The sequence below is a fragment of the Hydractinia symbiolongicarpus genome, chromosome 4 (assembly GCF_029227915.1).
Source record: "Hydractinia symbiolongicarpus strain clone_291-10 chromosome 4, HSymV2.1, whole genome shotgun sequence".
Taxonomy (NCBI): Eukaryota; Metazoa; Cnidaria; class Hydrozoa; order Anthoathecata; family Hydractiniidae; genus Hydractinia; species Hydractinia symbiolongicarpus.
The window spans coordinates 17,387,503-17,406,739 of NC_079878.1; the positions used below are offsets into that span (position 1 = coordinate 17,387,503).

The following is a 19,237-nucleotide window of genomic DNA, read 5'->3' on the forward strand; positions in this document are numbered from 1 at the left end:
AATACATAGCTAGACTTCTCTGCCCATGCCTTTAGAGCTTTAGTGTGCCAGACAATATGAAGAAAGGGAGGCATTATTGTTTAAGAATTAGTTACACTTGAGTTGAATATTGTTTATTAAAACTGAGCACAGCCAGTTTGATGATATTCACTTTAAAGTTCTGCAAAACAAATGCTAGGTTATAGCTAGCTACATGATCAGGCACCTAACATTTAAGTTGTTGTATATACCTTAACACAGGTTCAAGAGACACAACATTGACATAAAATATATATCTTGTAGCTAGGGTGGGTAGCTACCCTAAAAGTAAAAAGCTACCCCCATCATTAATCATAGATAGCTACTAGCTCTACTTTTTATAATGAACAATACTATGTTTATCAGGCCATTCCTTGAGACGAGTGCGATCGCACGCGCACTCGACCGCACACTGGTAAAAAAATTTACAAGTGCTTTTTATCGCACTCGTAAATTTTTCTAAAATATTATAGAATGATGAAAAGGGCTATCAAACCTAAAGTAAAAATTTGTTTTTTTTATGTATTTTTTTAGCATAAAAATAAACAACATAATATTTATCACAGGTTGTCTGTAACAGCGATGTAAGGAACAATCTTTTCTAATGTTTATAGAATTTTGTTATCTATTTATATCTCAGCAATCACAGTGTGCATGATAAAATGAATGGCGGCAATAAAAAGGAGATAGTTGCGTGTGTCTAATTAATTGTATTTTATATTTATCTTTGATATTCTCTGTGGCCACCTGTTGCTTGAAGGTAGCGAACATAAAAAAAGAAAATTATCATCTATACTATTTATCTATTTATTTTAACATTTATCAATATTTTCAACAGGAATTAATAATTAAGTCCTGGGCACTAGGTTGTGAAATACATGTTAATTAAACCTAAAAATGATATCTGCTATATTGCTCTATTACCAAAAGCAAATCATTTCAATGTGCTCAATGTGATTGCAAAGATATAAATAGATTAGTATTACATTCAACACAAAAGAAAAATGATCTCCAGCATTGTGTTTCAGAGAGATCTCATAACATTAGCAAGCAATAAAAAGTTAAAGCAATTTCACAACATTTTTTTGAATAGCAGAAAAAAATATGTTGTGCAATAATTGAAATGTATTTTTATATTTTCACCACCAGGTGGCTGAAGAAAACACCTTCTTGGTGGCCCACAAATATAATTGTTCGTACACAAGAAGAGTATGACGTGAATATTCATCTTTATGCCCTTCAAAAATAAATATTAAAAAAGAATTGTTTTATTCATACACAATGAGAGTGCACAACTTAAAATTTTCCTTTTGTATTTCTTTTAATCATATATTTCTTGCAAGACTTAAACCTCATTTCTATACAGCTTTAAATAACATATAACGTTGTGGTAAACAAAAGAAAAGTTACACAATCACACTTGCAGATTTTCACATCGCACTTGTAAATTTTGCTTACGAGTGCGATTTTTCACACACCATAGCACTCGTAATTTTTTTAACGGGTGCTTTTTGTAGCTCTGGCATAGTTTTATTCAAGAAATGGCCTGGTTTATAATAATCTGAAAAAGCCACCATAAATGAAATTTCCAACTAGAATTAATCCAAATGCAAACAGCTAGCTAAACATCAGAAACTTGTCTCTTCCTGTCTTTGCGGTAGCCATTTCTTTCTCCTTGACAGCGCTTCTCCCCTGAAGTTATCTATATTAAATTTTTAGATATGTAGGGTAAAAAGTAGGAGGAGAGCGCTTGGCAATTACCTCACGTATTAACTCATGAACGGAAAGTTCAAGTTGAAAATGTATTGGTCCGTTGCGTCCACATACAGCAGTTGCACATTTTGACCATCTTATTTGGTCACCTTGGTAATACGTTTACTTTGCACTAAACGCCCAGTCTGGTGCAGCTCACAATTAATTTTTGAATATCCACAGGAACTTTTTATGCAAAATGAAAAATGCTAAACAACTGTATTTGCTTTGCAGAAGTAACAATAGGCTTTATCTTTATCATAAGTCCTGTGAATGTTGGTTTATGAAAAAGATATTATACCCTTAATGCTATAAGCGCTCCATTAACCTGAAGACTTTAGATCTTCCCACTTCAAGCGAATATTACTTCTGGCTATACTTTCCCAAATTTTGTTATTTCATAAAAGAAAACTGAAAATCTACAAAATTATTTATATATGCAGAAATTTATTTATGAAATATAGGTTTCAGTTTGTCCTGGAAACATGTTTACCAACATGCAATGTCTTGCATACCTAACTAGCTATATACTCAAGTCTTGAATGTTCACTGTTATGGGAGGTCCAAATAACTACCTAGCTATTTTTATTTAAAATGACAGAATGTCTTGAAAAATCTTTCGTGCAATTAGCTACATTAAAGTAATATATTTAGCTCTTGTACTTTATCACTTAATTATTTAATAACAAATGTGCCCTGGAGTGCTGGCATAGTACTGGCTAGGTAGCTTAAAATCACAAAATAAATATTATCCAGATGTGACAATCCCTCATCATCAGACATCAGAAAGGGTTCTGTTCTTTACTTCTCATTGTGGGGTACCTCAAATTCTTATAAATCCAATGAAAAAAATTACTTAAGAATTCCTCTTCTTTCCCTTGCACTACTCATGGCATTTCTTTGCATGTCTTTAGTTTCAAGCCACAATCCCTGAGCTTCCAACCACGTCTCAGTCACAAGTTTCAGTGCTAGCCAAAATGACAGACAACGTCGAGAAACTCTGGGCAATTTTGAAAAAAAATGTGGTTCTGCCTTATGATTTTCAGATATTTGCTGCTGATATCAGCATATTTTGGCCCTCGGGTGCCACACCTCCGTATATAGCTATAGGAGTTAATTATTTTAACCTCAGACAGCTGAAGACTTGTGTCAAGGCTATCAGTCCAGCTAGGCTCAGCCAAGACACTCTTGATATTAATTATACTTAAAGAAACTTCAAACAAATTATTAAACAAAAGAAAAAAATATAAACTGACATCAAAATGCCGGGACAAGAACATGTGTATGAAATATATATATATATAGCTAATATATAAAATACTTACGTTTGCATTGTATGGTTTAGTACATTCTTGAAATAAGGAGGATAAAAAACTAAGTGATTTAAAGTGCTCTGTTAATAACCTTTTCTCCTCTATATTTAACTCTTCTTCTTGTACATCTAAAACTTGGCTAGACAAAGTAAACTCGATGTCATCAAGTAACTTTTTAACTTCTAATAAAGTTTTGCCTTTCCTCTTTTTAGTTTCTGGGGTACTTTGAACGAAAGTTGTAGGTTCCCCATTATCTTTGAAAATATCATCCATTTCCTCCAGAGCCCTTTCTAACATAAAAGCAGCATCACTTCCAACTGCCGACATTTTTGATAGTGTTCCTGGTAAAAGTGGAAAAAAGGTTAAATCCACATTTGTAGTGAAATATTCGGCACCCCTGAATTATTCGGCACCCCCTTGGGTTTCTGCTGATGGTTTTTAGAGTTACATTTGTTTGGTTATTTGTACGGAATTAAATAATTCATAATGGTAGATAGAAGAGTCCATAATGGTAGCTTGATAGTAAGAGTATAGACGTATTTCACTATGACGCGATATGAGTGGCTCCCAGACTTCTGCGCATTTCGACAGGCAAAAGATGGCAGCAGAAATGGTAAACAACATGCGAAAATAGCATAAAATATTACTATAATTACTCAAAAAACTGAAAAAGGAAAGTCGTTTCGCTTATCGATCGAAGCCCCTGTTGCCATCCTATAATGTCTGCTTGCTCAACAAAAAAGTCCTTGCCCGTGGGGTATTTACTCGTTTATTATACATCCCTTCTGTTAGTATTTGAATATCATGTTCATGAAAGCGAGAACAGCTGTCAATCATATTTTTTAAGCTTTGGGTGACTATATACAACAAAGTTAAGCCGAGCCACAGACTACGTACGTTTCCGATAAGACATAACAGTTTAAATAAACCAACATATAAACGTAGCCAAAAATGTACCCATTGTGTGAAGCACTTCCTCTTTCCTGATAAAAACAAACATTTAGAAGGCACGTGCGTTTATTTATATTTCAACATGTCGAAAAATGCTGACTATTTTCAAAATCTTTCAAATGCAGATAAATCCCACTATACAGGAAAACTTACACTCGCAGATGGGACTATGCTTGCAGATCCTTACTGGCTGCAGACTAGCGATTGGAGCGATGACGTTTTACTACTTCCAGATATAACTTATGTTGATCTGTATGTGTATTTGGTTCACACTCCTAGCAAGTTCACACACGAGTCGCTTAAAGCACACAAATCCTTGGAAGCTTACAACTTTTCTATCAGGGCACGTACAAGAAGTGTATTGTCACCACTTAAAAGAAGTAGATTTCTGTTATATAAAATCGTCTGTGTTACCAAGTCAAAGGCAGGGGAAAACGCAAAAATTATATGACACTTGGATTATAATGCATAAAACCGGTTGGATACATTCGGCAAATTGTACTTGTGTTGCAGGGTAAGTTTATTTATCGTATTTTTATTATAGTGATCAAACGAATATTATAAATAATGGCAATATTTTTTTAGACTTGGTTCGGCTTGCAGTCATGTTGCTGCATTATTATTTAAATTAGTGGCATGTGCTACATTAGAGCTTAACAAAACAGCATGTACTAGTGTTTTATGCTCTTGGAAAAAGGCAAGAAAAAGAGCTCATCCTGCACCCTTAAGTAAAATTGACTTTAGAAGACCAAAAAAGACAGAGACACTTCCAAAAGTTGATGATCCTTTTGGAGACACAATAAAAGGTTTTGTATCACCCGATCCAATAAAATTTATTACTGGAAAGGATCAAGAACATCTTGATGAATTAAGGCAGATTGCTCCAGATGCAGTTATCTTTAAAAGCATCAGTTTATGGCTTGACGATGATCAAAACCTAAACAGTGACACAGATAGTGCAAACAAAAATGAACAAAACAGTCTTCCTGAACCTCTTACATTTATTTATGAGCCAACAGCAATTAATAAAACTGATGCAGAGGTAAAAAATATTGCAGTTAAAAACTATGAAAAATATACAAAGTCGTGTTTTCAAAATCAATATGATAATTTGAAAAAAGTAACAGCACTTCAAAGTATCAGTAACAAATGGATGTTGCACAGGGCTGGGCGTATAACAGCATCAGTTTCAAAATCTGCCTTCACATGTGATTTAGAACGGACAAAAACATTAGTGGACACAGTCATGCAATACAAGGATCAAGTCGATGTTGTTGCTACAAGATACGGAAAGAGAATGGAAACAAGAGCTCGGGATGTTTATACAAAGAAATTGGAGCAAATACACACTAACTTTCAAGTCAAAACAACTGGTTTACACATTAATACAGATTTTCCATATCTTGGTGCCAGCCCTGATGGCATAGTTCAATGTGACTGCCACAGTTTAGGCTTGGTAGAAATCAAATGTCCTTATAAATTCAAAAAAAGCCTTAAAAATTGGAGACAGAATAAGCTCTGTCCAATTAATTCAACTGGAGAATTTAAACAAAATCACGCCTACTACTTCCAAGTGCAACATCAAATGCTTGTAACTGATACAAAATATTGTGACTTTTTCGTTTTTTCACAAGGCAAACGTGCAGAGGATACATTTTTGCTAAGAGTTGAAAGAAATGATAAGTTTTGCCAATCACTATTACTGAAGCTTTTAGAATTTTCTTAATCGTCCAATCACTCTCTCAATATGTATTCAAACATTTGCAATTTGCCTCGATCGATCAACATCTGCAGCAGACATTTAGTCTTTTCCCCTAGTAAATTCAGGTATCTTCAAAAGTGCTCCCCTTGTGGCTAATTCTTGTTCAATAAGAAAACCTCTATCTGCCAAAACCATAACACCATACTCTACTAAGTCTAGAAAGCCACTTTTGATCGTTATTTCTTTATCTGATACTCTTCCACCCCATCCTTAAGATAAAAAACTGACAGAACCGGATGGAGAACAAGCTATCAAATATTTTATTGTATTGGTATTTTTGTAATTGGACCAAGTCTGTGCCCTGGCATTCAAGTTTAATGGTCGCTGAATAAAAATTTCTGTGCAGTCAATTATACAGCAACAGCTTTTATAACATCTAAAACATTTTGGCAAATTTTTTCTTAAAGCTTGTTTTTCAGGCCATATCAGTGTAAACAATAATGACTTTGCTAGTAGTGGTAACAACTGTCGATAAATACGAGAAATCACAGGTGGTCGAACTTTAAATCTATATGCAATGTCCCTATTAAGAAGTCCAAGTTTTAATTTCATGAGGACTATAAGGACATGATCTTTTTGTGTCAACAATTTTGTTGCTGGCTTAATTTTATGTTTTACAATATTGACCACCCAATTAAATCTTCCTTTGTTTAAGCCAGTATAAAAATAAAACATTTCAGGAGATTGTTTCAATGACTTATAACAAAATTTATTCAATGAAAGTGTTTTATCTATCTATCTAAGTCCATGAATTTCATTTAATCTATTTGCATATTCGCTATTCAATCCAGTGTATTTGTTTGAAATGTTCTGTTTTTCATCCACCTCATTTTTTAAATCCTTTTCTAAGCATTTAACTTTCTCCTCAAGTTCTTGTACTTTCTGACATAATTCTGACATGGAAGGACCTTGATCTTCTGGGAGTTTAAAATCATTGTCAGATTCACTTTCAGCTACTAGTTCAGATGTTAATTTCCTTCGTTTTGTGAGTCGAGAATGTCTATGTTGCTTTTCAAGCTTTCTTTTCTCACTCACTCGTTTTCCACAACGTTCGAATACTGAGGGTACCCAGTCTGGATGAGAAGAATCTTTGGACTTTTTTCCTAAAAAAGCAAACAATAAAAAATCTATAAAATTTTAAAAATTCCAGAGAAAAAGTTCATGTGGGTGAGGGGACACAAAACACAATGTGGCTCACACTACTTTACAAAATAACTTTTAAAAATGAGTGAACAAAGTCACTTACCAGACAAAAAATGTAAATGACACACTTTGGCATTCTTCATTAACTCTTCTGACCATTCAATTCGGCCAATTGCAGTCAGCCATCTCTCCCTCAACACAGGATGCTTCTTGTTAGGAATTTTGTAAAATCGTCTTCCGACGATTTGTACAATTAGGTACGCAACAACTATCAGGCATTGTTATGAAAATAACAGTTTTTTAAAGTATTTAAAAAATAAATATATCCAAACAGTACAAAAACGTCTCTTCTCTTCAATGATCTCTAACAAATGACACTGGGCGCCCTCAATGTTTTGTCTGTCAATTTTTTCGCAAGTTTGCGCATGCGCAAAAGTGCCGTAAAACGTAAACATTGAAATACGTCTATGAGTCTTTTTTCAGAGCATGGACTTAATTGTTAATGTAATGTTGGATCATCCTCAGTCAACCGTTTTATCTTTCTGATTATAAAATAGATGACTCAAGTATTTTGATATTAATAAATAGATCACAGAAAGAATGATATTTTGCTTTACTATACCTAGCTAGCTGCTCCACCTTTTTTGGACACACAGGCCAGTCCTTTTGAATCAAAGCTGACAAAGTAAGTAAGTAAATCATCTATTTCGTAGCTTGTTCAAAACTATTTTATATATTGGTAAGGACAAAAAAATATTTATTGTTATTATTATTGTTTCCTGACGTCAGCAATGACCCCTCAAAATCTAAAAAAATTAGAAATTTGTATACATGTTGCCTTCATCGTATAGATCTTGAAACGCTGATCAAGAAAATGCATAGGATCATGAACTTTTGACAAACGGTTGCAGAGATATTAGGGTTTGAAGGTTTTTTGATGACATCACCCGTCTATTCCAAAACGGATTCGGGGACCCAGGTTTAGGAAATTTACCCAAATAAAAATTACAATTTATTCGTTCTGGCACACCTCAATCAAACTGTTAACAGTATAAATATATCACTAAAAAACACTCCTTGGACACCTGACTTCTCTAAAATATCTCTCCAACTGACCCCCATCTGCGCAGGCGCCAACTAAATTCGGAAAATCCGCTAAATCCGAAATAACCTGACATCATCCGACAAACATCCGCGCATGCGCAAAACCTTCAACGGAGTATGACAGACTGTGACGTCATCATGCGCAAATTGAATCAGGGAAATCTGAGTAGTAGTAGGGAGTGAATATAAGCAGTTTTATTCCTCCTACACTTTTTAATCACAAAAACCTGCTTTCACCATTTCCACCACAACCTCATCCCAAAAAACAAGTAAAAAACGAAATCATACGACGTCATCAACGCATACGTGACATCATAATAATACAGAATATAAATGCCAATAACCAAACACATAATAATATTAAATGATATAAACAACATATGACGTCATACACTAAATCATACATAATATGAGTAAGGGAAATTCCCCAATTATTCAATCCTTGACCAAACAAAATTTTCTGGTTGAAAAGAAAATCTGTATATAATAAAGCAATGAGTTGGTTCAAAAATGCAATCAGTAAACTATATGATACAGTATCAGCACCAGTAGCGCCAACTCGTGAAACTCTCGCTAAGCAACTAAGGAGCGTTCGGGATACCGTTAGTTACTATTATAACAGGGTCAGGGATCAATTTTCAGGAGCACTAACTCTCCACAATGAGGTTCAACGAGTCACCATTGAAGATGAATACCAAAGAATTGAGGACCTTAAACACATGTTCGGGAAAGAATCGAAGCAGGCCACGAACCCAGAGGTAATCGAGGATATTCAGAATATTCTTAACGATGACGCGGAAATGTTTGAAGAAGAAACCACATAAAAACATGGCGATTTAATAATAACCTTAACCAACCATTGACGGAGGCCATCATGCGAAAAATCACACCACACGTAGTGAAGGTGATATACAGTTTCAGCTGTGAGATTTATCGAGGCGGTGGCGATGTGGCCAATTACCACAAGACAAAGAGCTCAAAGTCAATATCAAGTATGGGTGAAATCGAGTCTTTTATGAATGAATGTGAAATGAAGGGCTGCAACCTGGTTAGTACATGGGAGTGTAAAAACCCTCCAAAGGTTAAGAGGTTATTCAAGAAAGAATTTCGACCATATCCCCATTTCATCGTTTTTGATTTTGAGGCTCTCTTAGCACCATTGAACCAGCAGCCCACGCCTGATTTAACATGTATTTCTAACCACATTCCGGTAAGCGTAGCAATCCACGATAGTCTCCAAGGACATCCTACATTCATTATGAATGAAGACCCAAAGGTTTTGGTGCGGAAATTCGTTGAGCAATTGGAGTAGAGACAGATCCGTATTGCCCAAGAATTCGAACGTATATATTCCAAGCCGGATGATTTCGATATGCTCCCAGAACAAACCCAAAATGCTTGGCACGAATAGGTAAATCAAGTGACGGTGATAGGTTTCAATAGTGGCAAGTACGATATCAACATGATAAAGCCGTATTTTGTCGAACGAATTGCGAATGATGATAATATAAAAATGACGAAAAAGGATAATGATTACATGTTTCTCACCACTTCGAGCTTTAAATTCATCGATATAAAAAATTTTCTGGAGGCAGGCTTGAGTTATGAAAGATGGTGCATCTCATTGGATTGTGATCTCAAAAAATTAGTGTTTCCGTACGAGTGGTTGTCCTGCTACGAAAAGTTGAATCATGTGGGCCCAGTCAATCATGATGCCTTTCATAGCACTCTCAGTGGTAAAAACACCCTCTCACAAGAGGGTTACCAAACTTTTAGGGATGAGTTTTTTAAAAGGGGATGCGTCACGATGCTTGATTGGTTAGCCGAGTATAACATGGCGGATGTAATACCATTTATCGAGGCTGTAGACAAGACCCGCAACACGTACTACGAGGATGAAATTGACATTTTGAAAGATGCCGTGAGCATTCCGGGTGTGTCTATGCGGTATGTACTGAACAAATCCTTGCGGGTGAACCCTGATATACAGCTTTATGCACCGGGTGATCCGTGTAAACATAAATGTGAGGCCCTTTGTACCAAGGCCCGATGCGAGGATTGTAAACAGGTTCAAAAATCTTGTACACTATGTACAAATAATGCAAACGGGAATGGTAGGTGGCCCAGCGATCGTATTCTACCGATATCATGAGAGTGATGTGATGGGTATTCGCTCACATATTTATACTGAGCCAAACAAGTGCAAGACTATACTCGGGTATGATGCAAACATGCTCTACCCGAGCACACTACTCCAAGATTTCCCTTGTGGTAAGGAGAAGCTGATAAAAATGGCAGATCCTGCTGGAGAACTAGATGTTCTAATGCAGAGAATTCTAGATGGATCACTCTTTGGTTTTTGCCAGGTTGATATTGAAGTCCCTACCGAGTTGTACGACAAATTCAGTGAAATGTCCCCGTTATTTGTGGTCCGTGATATCCCTGACAATCAAATCCCTCAGCATATGTACGAGTATTTGAATAAGACTAAGCGAAAACGTATTTCGGATACTAGGAAGATGCTGGGAGTGATGAGAGCCGAGAAGACCCTGCTGTGTACAGACTTGCTCAAGTGGTATCTGGAGCGTGGGTTAGTAGTCACGGCCTGCTTACAGCTACTCAAGTACTCAAGGGGTAAACCTATTGCGTGGTTCCCGGAAGAAATCGCGGATGCGCGGCGCCAAGCTGATAAAGACCCTAATAAGCGCATCGTGGGCGATACTGCAAAATTGAAAGGGAACTCCTTCTACAGGAAGATGATCAAGGACCTGGCAAGGCATGCGAATACTACATTTACGCGAGATGAGAATGTAGTAGATGCTGCAATGAGAAGCCCATATTTGGAGGATTTGGAAGAGATTGGAGAGGCATACGAAGTAAGGCGGCTTAAACAAGGTGTTTCCATAAATAAGGCGTATCAATGTGGAATCCTTGTGTATCAGCTAGCTAAATTGCGTGTCCTTGAATTCTATTATGATTTTTTAGACAAATACGTAGATCGACAAAATTACGAGTATATTTACATGGATACGGACTCCGCGTATTTTACAATCACTGGAGATAATGTACGTGATGTTGTTCGCTCGGAGCTACTCAAGCAGTATGATAAGGATGTTAAAAACTGGCTCGTTACCGACAAGCATTCGAGTCGCACCGGAGGGTTGTTCAAAGAAGAATTCATCGGATCCAGAATGATAGCGCTGACAGCCAAGTGCTATTTCGTCGAAGTTAAAAATGGCACGAAATTCTCGTGTAAAGGAATGTGCAAAAGACAGAATGAGATAACATGGTCGAGATATATGGGAGCATTAAATGGAAAGCTGGATACTGCAAAAAATGTGGGTTTCCGGATTTATAATAAGGGCATGGTCACATATCAGCAAAACAAGCTGGGTCTATCAGCGTTTTACGATAAGAGGGTAGTGCTAGAGGATCGTATACATACAAAACCTTTAGATTTATAAATGATGACTATTGTCCCAATTGTATATACTGATAGTATATACAACAACAAAAATATGAATGCAAAGCCCTGTGCAAAATGTAAAAAACCTTTATTTTTGAATAATTTTAGAATGCAGCGTAATGGGCAATGGACGAAAAGGTGCAATAAATGCCTGGATATGGACAGGGCATCACAGGAGCGCAATAAATGCCTCCATAAAAAACAGCAGGGTTTTTGTAAAGAATGTGATTTCCGTGCATATATGCATCAACTTATTCTAACTAGGATTATGAAAATCAATCGAAAGGCCATCGATCCATATCAGAGTAATTTAGCGCGCTTTATCTAAGGGTGTTGTGAGACACCACCTTTACACATGATTTGAATAAATGGAGTTATTACTACTGATCGCGATTCTACTTCCATACACATTGATACTTGCCTTCCTCTATCGATACCATCGTATAATAAAAGAAATGTCTTCATTAGCAGAAATATTTGAAGATACACCAGAGGCCGTTGATCAAAAACCTATATGCAAGCGCCAGGCTTTGAAGGATGCGATACGTCAAGGTAAAGCACACTTACTGCCTAAAAAATGTACAGAGGCGTTCCTGGACGCCAAAGCTTCACTTGAGGTCATTGATAAATTTTATAATGATTTTACTGAACGCAAACTACAGGAAAAAGGTGAGAAGACTGCCTTGGCTCTTAGTACCCATGCGATAAGTATGTATACCAAAGCCATCGGCAACCTTGTACATCTCGATAGTCCCGAGGCCCTACGGCATGATTTAGAAAACGATCCAATTATCAGGGAGAGCATGGCTGATTTGGGAATCCTCGTCTATTCCGCGTTTGGTAAATTTTTAGCGCCGCTGTTGGTGGCTGTTCATACCCTTAATCATACGAAGCTCTCACAGTCCATTGAAGAGAAGAGAGAGATACCAGGCTAAGGCAAATGTATATAGACACGTCTTGCCCTATGCTGGGTATATTGGATTGAGCATTTCAAATGTGGATATTGGAGACGTTACAATTGACTCCAGCGATGGTGAGTGTATAGCAAGCGTGTATTTTACATTGAGGCATGTTATTCCCAAGCTGGGTCAAATAATATTACGCACCAAGGTGCAAAATTCTAATCCGGAGATTATATCATTTGATTCTTCCGATTATAAAATAGCGATCCGCTTTAATGGTGACGATGATGGTAAATACGAGATACGCTATGTCAGTACGTGGATAATGGTTGGAACAACAGTCAGCTATTGTCCTATATCAGATTTGTATGTGTTGCGGCGGGTCTCAATGTCCAAGGTGTTTATGAGAAGGTTAATGGAGAGCAACAAAAAGATGAGTAGCGCGTGTAGTATTATTATAAACCAGCAAAAACAACAAACCGAGACCGTTGAAAAAATTGTTGAAGTAAAAAAAACAACACCCGGGAAGGGTTGCGCAAGGTTACAGACTAGCTGCACTGATGAGGGAGAGGAGGCTTGGGAAAGCTCCACCCAAGAAAGAACCAATGACAATTAGGGAGTTCATGACATATTTTGAGAGAGATTTAAATACTCCCGAGGCTTTAATCACGGGGATAAAAGAGACTATGGGGATCCTTGAGGAACAGGGGCTATCCCTTGTTCTTAATGTAAAAAGAAAGTGATTTGTTAAAGGTGTTATTACCTATAACAAATGAGTGAAGAACCTAATCAAGTAATCACTAATAAGAAGAATGAAGGTCGTGTTGCTGCTGGCAAGAAGTTGGCCGAGTGGAATAGGAAGAACAAGGCTGAGTTGATGAAGAACGTGGGAAAAAGTACTTCGCAGGATGGTCAAGAACCTACTACAGGTACCTCCAACTCCATGGGAAGTGGATATATATATATATGGCGCTGGAGGCCTTATCGCAATAATCGCCTGTATCGGAGGTGTCATATATTTTACTCGTAAAACCGCGGTTACCCAGCAGATTGCCGAAACACATGCACCAGTGGTTCAGCAACCAAGCGTGAGGCAGAAGCCTAAGGCAGATATTGATATTTTTCATATGCGATGAGCCCTATTTATTTATTATTATTTCATTTATTTAAAATTGGTTTTGCATAGTAAATGGTAAATACTAATTTACACCAACTAAAGTAAAAAATAAATAAACACAAAGATGTACCAAACATTAAAAATAAGAGACGAGAATAGCCGACTTATGCAGCCTACATGTGCAGAGATCTGAAAGATTAAGTGAGATAAGTTTCTTTTTAAAACTCTTGATGGAGAGAGAACTCTTCACTCTGTCAGGCAAAGAGTTCCATAACAAACAACTTCGAAACAAAAAAAATCTAGTACCAAAGCGTGTTGAACTTGTGGATGGTAAAAGTAGACTATTTTTGCTGCGCAATTTGTAACTGATACGTCTTGTAGCGTAAAAAGACTGCATAAATGACGGATTTTCGTCTGTTAATGTTTTATAAATCTCTATGCAGATTATACGTAAATTCAGTTCGTGAATTTGCACACAGATACAATTTACCAACAAGTCCTGATAACTGGAATGATAGTCTTTTGTTACAGCTCTCAATGCACGTTTGTGTGTTGAAATGATTAATTTATACTGCACAGCACTGCAATACATCCATATAATGGGACAATAGGTAAATACTGATAAAATATAAGAATTAAGCAATAACTTTGATTGTTCAAAACTAATAAATCGTCTTATTCTGTAAAGACATCTGACATTGCTCTTTCCTTTTTTACATAGATTAGAGATGTTCTCATTAAAAGTGAGACATCTATCAATAGTAATGCCTAATAATTTTACAGATTCCGATGCGACTAGGAAATTATTGTTTTATTCTTAGCGATAAAGTATCACTGTGTGGACAACCTAAAACTTTGCTGGATTAGCAACCAATTGGTTGTTTTCAAACCAGGCTAAAACGTTATTTAAGTCATGCTGAAGGTCAGCAATGACTTCATTTAATTGAGATCCACAAGTGTAGATTGTATTATCATCAGCAAAGTTGCAAATATCAGTTTTTTTAATAAATAATAATAAGTCATTTATAAATATATTAAACAGAAGTGGACCGAGAATAGAACCTTGTGGAACGCCGAAAACAATTGAGAGCCACTCACTAAAAGAACTGCAGATTTTGGTTCTTTGAAAATTTGAACTTTGAAATTTTGCCAATTTTGAGATTAAAAGGCCATGATCTATGGAATCAAATGCTTTTGACAAGTCCATTAAGACAGTTCCCACCACCCCAGACTTATCTAAGCACTGATGCCATTTACCAATTAGGCGAAATAGAGCATTTTGGGTGCTATATTTACTTCTAAAACCACATAATAATGATGAAAATATTGGTTGAAAATAGCTAGAAATCTGATTAAATAGAAGCCGCTCCAAAATTTTAGAAAAACTATTTAAAATACTAATTGGTCGGTAATTTTCTTTCCGAGAGTTGTCACCCTTTTTGAAAACGGGAATAACTTCAGATAGTTTCAGTACTGATGGAAATATACCGTCAGTGATGCAAGAATTTATGCAGCTTGTAAGTGGCAAGCAAATTTTGTCTGCAACTATCTGAATTATTCTCGTTGGAATTGGGCCACTGACTGCCTTTTTTGCATTTAGGCTCAGTATCACTTTATGAACTTCCTCAGGATTAACAGGTAAAAAGGAGAAGTTTCTCTTCGTTTTTGAACGGATCTTTAAAACACTAGGGTGATCAGCATAATGGAGAAGGATAGAATTAAGTTCATTTAGAGATACTGAAGAGGCCACTTTGGATTTCCAGGGTTTTAAATCAAGTTTCCTTATTAAATCTATGAAATATTTATTAAACATTGTCGCTACTTCACCTTCATCAGAGATGAATTCATTTTTAACATCATCTAACAAAGAAATGTTTTCACTACCGCGAGATTTGTTCGAAAAAAAAGGTTTACAAAAGCTCCAAAAGTCTTTGGAATTGGTCTCGTGGGAATGAAAATATGATCTCTTTGCTGCTCTGTTCATATTTACAATAATGTTTCTTTGTTTTTTATAAAGCTTTATATATTTAGAGTCACTTGATTTATTAGCTTTATTTTTGTAGTAAGAGCGTTTCATGATGGCCTTCCTTATATTTCTAGTGATGTGAGGCTTTTGATTACCTCTTACTACTCGAATTTTTGCCGGTGCATGTCTATTTAGAACGTCTGTGAAGACGTTGTGAAAAGCATTAAAATTAGATTGATCAATCGCTAATAACTCAGATGAGAGGTCATACTCAAAATTTGTGCGATGAAAATTTCTGAAAGTTCTATATCTTATATATTTAGGTGAACATTTTATAAGAGACGATTTAAAAAATGTGAAAATCAGATGATGATGATCACTGATTCCAGTTTCAAAAGAGCCGCTCTTTTGAAAGCATCTATTTTTATTTGTGAGAATGAGATCAATGCATCTTCCATCATCCGATTTAAAACACGTAGGTGTTTTTATTAAACTAGATAAATTTAAATGTTCCATAAATTTCGACATATCATTGTGTGTAAAAACTTCGTTAAAATCTCCTAGAATTACAAAACTTTCGTAAAATGTTGAAAAATAATCCACTACGTTAATAATCTCATCAAGAAAATAATTGAGACCTTGTTTTGGGTTACGATATATAGAAATAACAAGAAATGTTCTGTTCCTTAGTCGCAATTCAAAAGGAATACATTGAATATCTTTAGACAGAACAGGACATTTTAATTGCCGCGAAGGAATATCCTGCCTTATATAAACCATTAGACCTCCACTTTTATCTGTAACATCCAACCTATAAGGTTGTTTAAATGAAGAGGCCGCAAATTGAGCCTCTGGGAATGACGAGCCTAATTTAGTTTCTGCAACACATAGAATATCAACATGGTCTAGAACAATACATTGTAACGATATCAACTTATTCCTAATAGAATTGATATTCAGATACGAGATTAGAATATTATTTTTATACAACATACGAACTTTTTGCAGATCATTATTATTATCAAGTCCATCAATCGTTTGACTAGTAGAATGGCTATAGAGTCAACAGGTCAAAAATGATTTAAAATTTTCTTGGAGAACAAATGTACCTTTTCTATTAAGATGCAGTTTACTGCGATTTAGGTGTGATTCATCAAAGTTGGAATGAGGAATATAACCAATATTTCTTTCCGCGCACTTTTTTGATACAATCTCGTTTACTTTGAATACCATATTTTTATACTTATCTCCCCTGGGTACTATCGAAGAAACTACGACAGACGTTTGATCATCCATGCTAGCAGCCGCTAATGCTAAACCAATTATATCGTCAGCTATCTTATTTGGATCCTTGGATTTCTTAAAGTTATTTGTTCCACAGTGCAAGACAAGTACGTCAGGTTTATAAGCCATGGTCGGTTTGATGTAGTGATGCATACATGAAACTGTTGCACCAGAAAACGATTTTACGAGAACTTCATTTTCAGACGTCGTTAAGTCGTGACCTTTAAGATCCTTCAATATAGAATCACCAACAATAGATATTACTCTTTTGTTATTGACATTAACGCTGTTCGATATATCTTTATTACTGGCAATTTCGTGTGATTGATCAAAAAGTGTTTCTTTTTCATGTTTAGATTTACCAAGTGGCTCTTTTATTTTTTGTAACTCAGAATCAATAATAGGTTTATGTAAACCTTTAGCAATAAAATCATTTACATTATTATGTCCAAGTGGTTTTGATGATTCCTCTGGGATTACATTTCATACAATGGAATTTTTTTGATAAAATTAGCGTTTTCAACCTGTGAAGGCAAAACATGCTCGTCACTAAACAGTGATTTCTCTTGAAAGACTTAGAATGCGATTTATTAGGTTGTTTTTGTATCTAAGTTCCTCCTCGAGAAATTTTATTCTTTCACGATACGTAATAAACAGCTCTTCCAAAACAAAGCGATCCGTAAAAGTAAATTTGCTTTCTCATTTATCATAGCGCTGCGCTTTAACCTTCGTTTCGTCATACATTCTGTCTATAAATGCTTCGTCACTTTCTGACTTCTCTTCACTTCTTCTTGAGTCTTTTTCTAAGACAATGGGTATTTCCGACTGTTCCAATATATTTTCTTCATTAATCCTTGACATAATTAAACTTTAACTAAGGGACCTACAAATAATATATTAAAGCATGAGCAGCAAAGAATATCAGAAAGAGGTTGTAGATTCTTTATGGGAGTCCGTGAGACTAGTGTCATATACTATCCTACTAGCGCTGCTTGCTAAAAAAGCATTGGGTGTTTCTCGACCAGGTGCGAAAATGGATCTAGAGGACGGTGTTAAATTGGCAGGATATATGACAGGAGCGATCCTATTCGATGACTATGCCATTAAACAAGGCTGATATAAACGATCAATGATGCCATAATAAAAATCAAAAGGGTAACCGCTTTATCACAGAATAGGCGCCCACAGGTTCATACTTGTTAATAACAAACATGAATGTTGTTATAGATCCATGCACTACAATTTTCACCGGACCGACGGGCTGCGGGAAGACCCAGCGTGTTCTCGACCTTCTGGAGAACGAGTATAGCTACAATTTTCAAAATATCATTATCCTTTGTCCAACAATTCGATTCAAAAGGACATATCTCGATAGACCATCGCTTTGGAAGGATGGCTTTGTTTTCATGATAGAGCCACAAGATCAGTTATTTGAATGGATCGAGAAACTGTCGTCTCTGCTGGCAGGGGAGGACACTCTGTTCATCGTCAACGATATGATCGCCGATGAATCGCTGGATAAGGGACGACAACCACTATTGGAATTGGCTATTAGCGGGAGGCACAGGAAACACTCGTTGTGGTTGCTAACACAAAGTTATACGGCGATCCCCAAGAACCTGAGGAGGCAGAAAAAATGCTATTTACATGGTATCCCTATGAGAGATCGGACCTCATACAGATCGATAACGAGAGCAACCTTATCGAGGATGGGGAGCCCATCAAAAACCAGTTGAAAAAATCCAAGTATGTATATTCGACTCGAGCAGCCAAGGAATTGGAAAATTCTTGAATAAATGGCATACATCAGAATATTAGAAAATCAGCTTGCTGCTTGCCATGAAGAAATGGATAGGATCCCACATTTAGAGTGGAGCATAGAGGTCCTTCAGGAGGATCTAAGGCATGCACTGGAAAGGGAAAGGAATACCAAATATTTTTTCATATTCATGTCAACTGTCCTAATGACATCTCTCATCCTGATTGGGGTAATGTAAATCAAATAAAATGTCTTGTCTTGTTGAATTTAATAATATCCAGCTACATACCGTAACTATCAACGGCCGCCCTTGGATTAGGGCGAAGGAAGTAGTCCAGGCATTAGAATATAGGAAGGACACCTACGATACCATCCGCAACCACTGTAGTCGGGAAAATCACGCTCACAAGTGGCAACTGAGTGGTTCCCCCGTGGCCCGTGGAACCGGTGAAATGGCCATTGGATTCACAAAAATATGATCTCTACATAAATGAAGAGGGTATGTACGAGTTGGTGTTTGGAAGTCAGCAGCCCAAAGCGAGAAGGTTCAGAAAATACTGCTGTAATACAATGTTTCTGAAAAACCGTGAGCAACTACACCGTCAAGCCATCGAAGAGAGAGATATTGCCCTTGCAATACTCAGCGATGACCTAAAGGATAGGGACGTAACTATCGCAAACCTTCAGGAGGATCTTCTTG

General features: G+C 36.4%; 3 protein-coding genes across 7 annotated transcripts in view; 1 reads left to right on the forward strand and 2 right to left on the reverse strand.

Annotated features, from left to right (window-relative positions):
• LOC130641608 (liprin-beta-1-like) overlaps positions 1–3,697 on the reverse strand; it is a 110,301-nt gene extending 106,604 nt beyond the window's left edge. For all 5 annotated transcript variants that reach the window (XM_057448480.1, XM_057448479.1, XM_057448478.1 and 2 more), the window contains exon 1: positions 3,096–3,697. In XM_057448480.1, coding sequence (XP_057304463.1) covers positions 3,096–3,410 — 315 coding nt within the window. In that variant the 5' untranslated portion in view covers positions 3,411–3,697. The remainder of the gene's footprint in view (positions 1–3,095) is intronic.
• Positions 3,698–3,719: 22 nt separating this feature from the next.
• LOC130641610 (uncharacterized) lies at positions 3,720–7,311 on the forward strand. The gene is made up of 2 exons (XM_057448484.1): positions 3,720–4,548; positions 4,620–7,311. The coding sequence occupies exons 1-2, from the start codon at positions 4,277–4,279 to the stop codon at positions 5,758–5,760; spliced, it is 1,413 nt and encodes a 470-aa protein (XP_057304467.1). The 5' UTR covers positions 3,720–4,276; the 3' UTR covers positions 5,761–7,311.
• Positions 6,532–7,175, reverse strand: LOC130641611 (uncharacterized). Its single transcript, XM_057448485.1, has 2 exons — positions 7,043–7,175; positions 6,532–6,899 (listed from the first exon to the last, which is right to left on the reverse strand). The coding sequence occupies exons 1-2, from the start codon at positions 7,080–7,082 to the stop codon at positions 6,532–6,534; spliced, it is 408 nt and encodes a 135-aa protein (XP_057304468.1). The 5' UTR covers positions 7,083–7,175.
• Positions 7,312–19,237: the final 11,926 nt, after the last annotated feature.

Excerpts from the sequence above, each read along its gene's own strand:
- LOC130641611 (XM_057448485.1), bottom strand. The coding sequence starts at position 7,082 with ATGAAGAATGCCAAAGTGTGTCATTTACATTTTTTGTCTG. Across the intron at positions 6,900-7,042 it reads TCATTTACATTTTTTGTCTG|GAAAAAAGTCCAAAGATTCT; the intron begins GTAAGTGACTTT and ends TTGCTTTTTTAG.
- LOC130641610 (XM_057448484.1), top strand. The coding sequence starts at position 4,277 with ATGTTGATCTGTATGTGTATTTGGTTCACACTCCTAGCAAGTTCACAC. Across the intron at positions 4,549-4,619 it reads AATTGTACTTGTGTTGCAGG|ACTTGGTTCGGCTTGCAGTC; the intron begins GTAAGTTTATTT and ends ATATTTTTTTAG.